Below are 9,799 nucleotides of genomic sequence, written 5' to 3'. Positions count from 1 at the left end.
ATATATATTCTTTTATTCTTTTACTTGTTTCAGTCATTTGACTGCGGCCATGCTGGAGCACCGCCTTTAGTCGAGCAAATCGACCCCAGGACTTATTCTTTGTAAGCCTAGTACTTATTCTATCGGTCTCTTTTTGCCGAACCGCTAAGTGACGGGGACATAAACACACCAGCATTGTTTGTCAAGCAATGCTAGGGGGACAAACAGAGACACAAGCACACACACACATATATATACATATATACGACGGTCTTCTTTCAGTTTCCGTCTACCAAATCCACTCACAAGGCTTTGGTCGGCCCGAGGCTATAGTAGAAGACATTTGCCCAAGATGCCACGCAGTGGGACTGAACCCGGAACCATGTGGTTGGTAGGCAAGCTACTTACTACACAGCCACTCCTGCGCCTTATATATATAATATGTATATATGATGTATGTATGTGTGTGTGTATATATATGTATATATATATATATAAAGTATATATATCTGTATTTATATATATGTGTGTGTTTATATATTTATATGTGTGTGTGTGTATATATAATGTGTACATAAATATAATGCACATATATGTACATATATCTATATCTATCTATCTATATATATATATATTTAATGTATGCATATGTGTTCAGATTGAGCTGAAAATATGCACACCTATGTTTAAAGTGCTGGCGAGTTTGCATGGCAACTTTGAGTTTGCTCAATTGAAAAGTGTGGCCTCTAGGGCAAAATTCCTCATATTTTAAAATGTGGCCCAAATAGACCCAAATGAAATTGGGTTATAATAACCAAACAAGTAAAACAATGAAAAACTATGCCCCAAGCAAGGCTGGGTGTCTCTGTAAATCTGCTATATATTTGTGAAAAAGGTGGATGTTGTCTCACAAGCAGTTGTGCAGGCAAAAGTGTTAGTAAATGTGGTCGGATTGAGCTGAAAATTTGCACACCTATGTTAAAAGTGCTGGTGAGTTTGCTCAATTGGAAGGCATGGCCACTAGGGCAAAATTCCTCATCTTTTAAAATGTGGCCTGTGTAGACCCAAATGAAATTGGGTTATAATACCAAAACAAGTAAAACAATAATAAACTATTTTAATCCTGAGCAAGGCCGGGTTTCTTTGCTAGTTTTTTTATATTCCTTTCTTGAATATATAAGCCATAAATCTTATTTAAGGTATTACTATTTGTCCTTCACTCAACTTAAGTTATTATCATCTCTTAGTTCATAGCTGAATTTTGGAAAGGTTAATAACCAAATTGCTTGTTGAAGTGCCACTGATTATATTGTTTTCATATAGATTGAAAATCAAGCGAAAAATATGGTAGTGTTTCTGGTTGTCTTTTTTGACCGGAGGGTTAGGACTACATATTAATAAACACTTGCCAATAATAATGTAATCACTACCTTCAGTACTGTACTAAACCTCATCTATTTTTAGCAAAATTGAGTGTTGAGGATCAAATGCCTAGCTTGATTCTTTGGCTAGCAGGTTGCCAATTTAACCTCTTTCCAGTTATCATTCTAATTATAATGAGTAGTTGTAAAAAAAAAATGTTCATCATTGAATTATGAAACACGCTAATTTCTCTCATTCCTGTCACTGTTCTTCTTAAGGAATGGACGTGTCTTTTGTTTTTATGAAATAAAAAATAGAAATATTTGAATAGTTTTCATAGCTGAAGATTGAATGAAGATCACTATTTCCCAGTAAATTTTAATTGATTCTTAGTGTGGTACAAATATATGATAAATAACAATAATAAGCCCACTGTCACGCTACCATTTTATGTGTAGAAAATATATGTTCTTTAAACTTTTAATTATTCTTTTCCATTTAAAGGTTTACATCTACCTAAAGAAACCCAAGACAAAATCATGAAAATTAAAAAAAGAATAAGCGAATTGGCTATTGAATTCAACAAGAATGTAATTGAAGAAAACTCTGTTGTGGAGTTTTCTACTGAGGACTTGAGTGAGTACAATTACAATAATCTTTGTGACTTGTAAAGTATCTGATAGATTAATATTTTTACTCTCTTTAAATGGAGCTGCTACAACTTTGGCAATTTTAAACTGGAATCAACAACTATCAACTATTATTTAACTGATGCAGTTTTAGAATGTCTGGTAAGGCTTTGGTTTCTTATGTAGTTGATGTGCTTGACTTCCTTAAAATCTGATTAAAATATTGATTCTTAAACCTATGTCAGTTTAATTTTGATCTGGATTCCCTCACCCACAGTCTTAAAACACTCTTCATTGAAGACATTTCAAAATATATTTCATGTCCACAGCTTTTGTAGTCTTCTTTTTTGCATACAATGCAGAAAATCTCTAAAAATAATAAATTTTTCAATCAATTTGTAATCAGTTCATTATGCTGACATGCAGGTCTTATGAATCCTATTCATCACATTTCTAACATGCAAAATATATGGCCTGTCTATTTGTATAGAGTAAGAAAAGTTTTATTACTAACAAAATCAGTAATTGTTTCAACTTATTTCATCAACTTTGTATCCAACACACTATACTGTTTAGGTTCTACTCTGAGCATTAATTAGGTTATGTAATAGTACAACTTGATAATCATTGATTACACATTATTGTCAAAAGACTCATCGAATATACACTGTCATCCACAGTTTTTATTTACAACTGTATCAACTGGGTCATTGAAACTTAGTTAGCAGCCATGATCATCATGACAATGGTTCAGTATGATGTGCTGAATAACACTTTTTAAACTAAGGACCAGCTAGGGATTTCACCAGTGTATCTGCTTAGCTAAGTGTCTGTAGTTTCACATTCTGATAATAATTCCAAACTGAATTCTGTCATTCTTAATTCTATTTTGCTACTATACCTACAATTTCACTTGCTTTAATCCTATTATTCTTTTGTACTTTTTATAACAATATATATGTGTGTTGCTTTTGAAGCCATTTCATTTCTTTTACTCTGCTAATGCAAGTAAAAATATCAGTCTTCTATATATATTTATATAAAATATCAGTTTCTCTATATATATTTAACAATTTCCTTCAAAATGGAGTTTAAATTACCTGTATTTTATGAAATATTGATTTGATTTCATTATTTATTTAGCAGCTAATACATTTTCTTATTTTCTGTAAATTTTGCTTAATTTTGTTATTCAGTTGGCTTGCCAGAGTCTTTCATAAGTTCTCTAGAAAAGGTAAGTTCTGTGTATAAATTATGAACTAAGATGTTAATTTTAAAGAACAATTAACATTTATTTAACATCAAATGATGGCAAATATTTTCGTTTCAATTACAAAGAAATATATTATTAATTTTATAAATATTTTTTAAATACTTTTTATTGAATTTCTAATTTAAAATAACCTGTAAACATTTCATGAAATAAAAATAGATTTAAAAAATTTTCATATTTCAAAATTTTAACTATTTTTACTCTGTAACATTATTTTTTTTTTTTAACAGACGGACGATGGCAAATACAAAGTAACTTTAAAATATCCGCATTATTTTCCAATCATGAAAAAAGCACATAATCCTGAAACTCGAAAGAAATTGGCATATATTTTCCATTCTCGGTAAATGAGTTTCTTGGTTTTTAAATTTTATTTGTAAGATAATACAGTAGCAAGTAAATCATTTGAATATATTTTCTTAAATTAAGTTTAATGTTCCCTACCATCACACCACTCTCTATTATATCAAGACATTTTCTATTTAACAAATCAAAAGCTCAATACTTTTTAACTAACAAAATTTTTATCAGTTGCACAGTAATTTGGTTGTTTCATGTGATAGCTTCTACTTCGGTCAGTACTTATTTAAAGAAAAATGAACATACAGGGCTTAATATATGGCACCCAAAGATGAATCAAAGAATAAAGTGTCTAAAATAAGCCTAATAAATGTATTTAATAAATCTTTGCAATTATATTATTTGTATTAGAAAAATTATATTTGTTTTATTATCTCTATCTTGTATTTTCAATTCCAGATGTATTAAAGAAAATGCTCCAATTCTTGAAGAAGTAATCAAATTACGTCATGAGGTTAGTATAATTATTAAAAATATAATGGCAATTTTAAAGGTTTATAGTATTTCATATATTATTTTGATTTAGAGTGCAGTTGAGATAATTGTTTAAAATATATTTTGCATTGATCTGTATTTATTTTACTAAGGAAAACCAAAATTAAATAAATTCCTTTCAATAACAGATTTTGAAAACTCAAATATTTGCTTGAATTATTTCAGTAATTGTTATGCAGCTTGGTATCTTTTCAGCCATGATAAAGTAATGGTACTGTCATTGGCCATGTCAGCGATTTTAATTTGTTTACACTTTCCTCAATAGGTCTTTGCAAGCAAAGTTCATTGTTTAATGAATGAGGGGTATTCATAAGTGGGCCGGTTACACTCCACATTTGGATGTGCTTTTAATATTCCACTGGCATGAGTGCCAATCAGGCAGTACTGTCGTCAGCCACGTCAGCAATTTTGATTTTGATTTCACTTGCCTCAATAGGTCTTCACAAGCAAGGTTTATTGTCCAATGAATGAGGGGTATTCATAAATGGGCTGGTTACACCCACTAGCATAGGCCATGGGCTATGGTCTCGCTTGGCTTGTCGGGTCTTCTCAAGCACAGCATATCTCCAAAGGTTCTGGTCACTAGTCATTGCCTTGGTAAGGCCCAATGTTCGAAGGTCATGCTTCACCACCTCATCCCAGGTTTTCCTGGGTCTACCTCTTCCACAGGTTCCCTCAACTACTAGGGTGTGACACTTTTTCGCGTGGCTGTCCTCATCCATTCTCACCACATGACCATACCAGCGCAGTCATCTCTTGCACACCACATCTGATGCTTCTTAAATCCAACTTTTCTCTCAGGGTGCTTACACTCTGTAATGTATGCACACTGACATTACACATCCAGCGGAGCATACTGGCTTCATTCCTTGCAAGCTTACGCATGTCCTCAGCAGTCACAGCCCATGTTTCACTGCCATGTAGCATGGCTGTTCGCTCACATGCGTCATACAGTCTACCTTTTACTCTGAGCAAGAGGCCCCTTGTCACCAGCAGAGATAGGAGCTTCGTTTCTTTTTCTTTCTTATTGTACATATTTTTTTTTCTGTGATGGTCTGCTAGATAGATTAAAAAAAAGAAAAGAATAAAACAAATCTACAGCTAGTTGTACTGAGAAGTGTAGGCAGTCCTTTAAGGTGTAGTTAGGTTGTAAAGCAAAGATATGAAGTGTAATGGCAAAGTTTTGTTTAAAACCTTGTGTACCTTGAGTCTAATAGTATATATATATGGACTTTGATTTGATTTGTTAAATATGATTGCTATCAGTGTATCATTTATTTTTGCAGCAAGCCAATCTGCTAGGCTATAAGACACATGCTTCATGTGTCTTAGATATGAGAATGGCAAAAACTCCAGAAACTGTGCAGAAATTTTATGCAGAACTATTGCCCAAACTGAAAATGATATATGAAAAAGAAATGAAATACTACTTGGAATACAAGAAGGAAATGGTAAATATGTATTAAGTTTTATGTAGACAGTGTTTCACAATTTACTTTTGAAATCTGTCATTGCTAATGAGAAATAAGTATCATATCTGAAGACTAAGCGCCTTCTTAAAATACAATGCGTTTGTTACTTTTAGACCAGTTAAATACAAAAACAAACAACATGAAAAGATATAAGTAAGATTAGTATAGTTATAACCCAATAATAATTTTTCTATTTTATTTGAAGAAAAGTAGCTTGAATCAACCAGATGATGTTACAAGTTTAATGAAATGTTTCTGGGAATGGATTTTGTGTGTTTATATCAGGTTGTCCCACATGAAGTAGCCACTTAGAAATTAGTAAATAAAAAGTATTTAATCATTATTTATTGATCAAAATACACTCCTTTAGCTAACAATGCCGTTCCATCACACTTGGAGACTCTTTGATAAAATTATTGTCTTTTGAAGCTATAAATTGTTCAAATATCATTACTTCTTTGTTTTCATACTTTTTGTCACAGAGGAAAAGCTGAAAGGTGGCAAAATAAATGATAGTCTGTTGATAAATCTGGAGAATATGTAGGATGATCCAATATTTCATAATTAAGTTGCTATAACTGTGCTTTGGTTTGATTTGTGAAATGGGATCTGATACTGTCGTGCAAGAGTATAAGCCATTGTCTATTTATCAATGCCGGATGTTTCAGAGATAATTTGGAATTAATTGACCCCCAATTTGCTGATAGAGAGTTAGATTTGAGATGTTACTGTTTCTCCTGGCTACAGAAATGAATAGCTGTTGCAAAGATCTTTTACATTTCTTTTTGTCACGCGTGATTATTCTTTTCAGAAAATGGTTTTATTTCATGCAAGAATAACAGACTGTCAAATGCTGCATCTCTTTTGCAGTTTGTAGTTCATGAAGAACAACATTGTCCACCTTTTTCACTTTACTGATCATTGCAAAATAGTGTCTTATAGATGATTTTGAAACCTTAAAATCATTGACAAAAGCTCAAATAGTACTCTTAGGATTAGCGTTCACATTGTTTTAATGTTTCATCATTGACCACTGATGGAGGGTTTCCACAACACTCATTATTCAGGCATTTGTCTCCAGATTGAAATTAACTGAACTATCTTCTTGCAGTGCAAGTTCTCATCCTAAATGCAACACATTTTTGATTACTTGAGATGCATTTTTACTAAGTTTAAACTCACACAAAGGCAAAATTTTGACTACTTTTATGAATAGCATCTGTGAAAGCAAAGAAAGAACATTAAAACCAGTATATAATCAGCAATAGATATAAGATTTTCTAAATCAGTGATGTCGGAAAAATGCATAGCAGGAGTTAATGCTTTAAAATTTATTTGATATGCATTCACAAAAATAAATTTTAGAAACTAGCCACATCATGGGGGGACAACCTAATATGGTTTCCTTTAGTCTGTAAATGAGGATGGATATGGCTATAAATATTGATTTCCTTTGATTTGGCATAATGCCAATATTTGAAGGTAGTAAAGTACAATCTATTTCTGACATTTCTTTTATTGACTTTAGAAGAATTAAACATACAGTTGAAATAGCAAAATAGTGTAAAACATGAAAGATAATGATTTATCACTTGTACCAAATATATCTTCCTTTAGGTTATAAATATTTGTATTGTTATGAATATTCCAAAATATTAAAAAAGATATTTTTATTTCAATAGTGTGAGAAACACAACTTTGAATTTGATGGAAAGATAAACATGTATGATATGCGTTATTGCATGAATTTACTAGAGGAGAAAGATTTTGCTATTGATGAGGATAAACTTCGTGAATATTTCTCAGTGGAAATCGTTACTGAAGGTCTTCTGAGTATATACCAGGTAAGCTTATTTGTCACAATTTTTTGTTATATTAGTGATTTTACAGAAAATAGGGAAGTAGTGAATGGAGGACAAGGATGGAGAAATGTTTGATAATACATGAGATGGGGAGAAGGTAGAGGAGAGTAGGTGACAACTGACAGTACAGACAGGGGTGAGGAATAGCAAAATAGTAATCCAGTGGACAGAGGAAGGATGAGAAAGAGAGATGACATGTGTTTGGGTAGGTTGCATGGGAGTGAGAGGAGAGGCAGATGTGCATGGGGAGAGTGAGAGATGTATGATGGTTGAGAAGGAGAGATAATTTGGTAGCACAGAACAATGATCAGTGTAAAATGTTAATGGGGAGGGACATTATTAAAAATTAAAGGATGAATGATGAGTGAAGTGGCTCCAGGAAGTGAGAAAGATCACTGGTATCACGGAAAAAGATGATGAAATATGCAGTGCTGCTCTCATTTAATTTCAGCATCAGACTATTGAGGCTATAAAGGCAATGAATGGATCAGTGATAGACAAATGATGGGAAGTTGAGAGGCTTGAGGAGGAAATTGGATGATGGGCACTGTTGTGTGTGTGTGTGTGTGTGTACCTGCATGCACACACACACACACACAAGAGCACACATTTCAGAATCAGTTTCACATTGTTAGATGGGCTTTCTTGAGCACTGTATTATATTTCCAGTCATTTTGGTCCTTTGTCATCTTTTCTATGAGGTTCAAAGTCCTTAGATCAACCTTCACTATTCCATGTTTTCTTGGGCTTCCTTCTTCCACAAGTTCCAACCACTTTAAGTGATCAGCACTTCTTTATACAGCTATCCTCGTCCATACACATCATGTCCATACCAGTGCAGCTTTTATGCACATACATTATGCAATACATTTATACATTGTCATTCATGCACAATTATGTTGCACATCCGACTGGGCATGCTGGTTTCATTTTTTTCTAAGCTTTACAAGCCCTCTGCATTCAAGGCCCATGTCTCACTACCATGTAGCATTGCAGTTCATACACAAGCATCATGCAATCTGTCTTTTTCTTTGGGAGAGGAAGCTTTTGTTGCCAGCAGTGGCAACACTTATTTGAACTTTGTCTGTTCTTATTCTAGCAACTGTACTTTTAGAACATCTCTCTCTACTACTTATTTGAACACCCATGTAACAGAAGCTATTTACTATCTCTAGGAATCTTCCTGGGTTTTTGAAAAAGTCCTTTTAGTGCTTATTGCTTCTGATCATCTATGTACAAAGTCTACCCTCTGTTAACTGTCTTTGATACAACTGCATCACTTTTGTGTCTATAGTTTGCACTAGGTAAACTGTATAGAATTTCTACCTACTTCTTTTCTGTACATTGAACAAGGCCATTTCAGTGATGGAAGCAGAAATTTGTTTTCTTCCTTACTAAAACTTTGGTCATTGCTAAGTTGACTTTGAGACCCTTTGATACCAGGCTTTGCTTCCATGCCTGGAATTTCTTTTCTAATTCTACTACAGATTCAACTAGCACCAGTATAGAGGAGTTCTCACAGGAAACCAGTCTAAAACTCCTCTGTTATGACCTGGAGGACTCTGAAAACCAAGCCCTGATGAACTTCTATCTGGATACTAAACCTATCACTATACATGGCTAATTCTCATCTTATTGACAGCATCCTTGTAGATGGCTTGTACAGTTCTCACAAGGATTTTATAGCCAAATGTTCTTCCTGTTGCCAACTCTTGCCTATTTTTCAAGTAAGGAATATTCTTATTCCAGAGGAATTCAAAAGCACAACTATTGGGTGATTTGTTGACAGAAAATGTCATCAAATATCACCATTTGTAGTTCAACTACAGATGATGACATTTGATGACATCTCCTACTATCACCTGGAACTATAAGTGGAAGACAGTTGCTTAAGATGTGCCAAAGTGGGACTGAACCCCAAACTAACTGGTTGAGAAAAAAACTTTTTAACCACACTGCTATGCCTCCACTTATTGTACACTCTCAGAAGTACTATGACAAAAACATATCAAGCTCCTTGTGGAAATAGTTATACTTTTAGATTATTATTTATGACATTTTTCAAAATTTATTGTATATGTCATTAACAATTTATATCTGAACTTTGAAAATATAGTTTAGCATTTCAAAAACATTAGTATAATACTACTGACAAAAAAGTTATTGTAAATGCTTGGATGACAATATTATCTAGTTCTCTAAAGGTCATGACACTGATTTGCCTGGCCTAAAATTCAGATTCTAATGCTATGTTAAAACGAAATTTCTTTCTTTCGATGATAATGCTTTAAGAAAAAATTGAATCCACTTATCACACTATGCTATCTACTGATAAAGTAAAGTGGGTTGGATGACGGTACATTGAAA

The 9,799-nt window shown here is 33.1% G+C and overlaps 1 protein-coding gene across 2 annotated transcripts in view; it reads left to right on the top strand.

Moving 5' to 3' along the window:
* LOC106883272 (thimet oligopeptidase) overlaps positions 1–9,799 on the top strand; it is a 41,420-nt gene that overhangs the window by 15,777 nt on the left and 15,844 nt on the right. For both annotated transcript variants that reach the window (XM_052974914.1, XM_014934221.2), the window contains exons 4-9: positions 1,846–1,977; positions 3,167–3,204; positions 3,474–3,586; positions 4,003–4,057; positions 5,385–5,549; positions 7,253–7,414. In XM_052974914.1, the coding sequence (XP_052830874.1) occupies positions 1,846–1,977; positions 3,167–3,204; positions 3,474–3,586; positions 4,003–4,057; positions 5,385–5,549; positions 7,253–7,414 (665 nt within the window). The remainder of the gene's footprint in view (positions 1–1,845; positions 1,978–3,166; positions 3,205–3,473; positions 3,587–4,002; positions 4,058–5,384; positions 5,550–7,252; positions 7,415–9,799) is intronic.

This window comes from Octopus bimaculoides, chromosome 19, assembly GCF_001194135.2.
Source record: "Octopus bimaculoides isolate UCB-OBI-ISO-001 chromosome 19, ASM119413v2, whole genome shotgun sequence".
NCBI classification, from domain to species: Eukaryota; Metazoa; Mollusca; class Cephalopoda; order Octopoda; family Octopodidae; genus Octopus; species Octopus bimaculoides.
The sequence above is the reverse complement of the archived record's forward strand: the minus strand, read 5'-3'. Positions and strand labels throughout refer to the sequence as shown.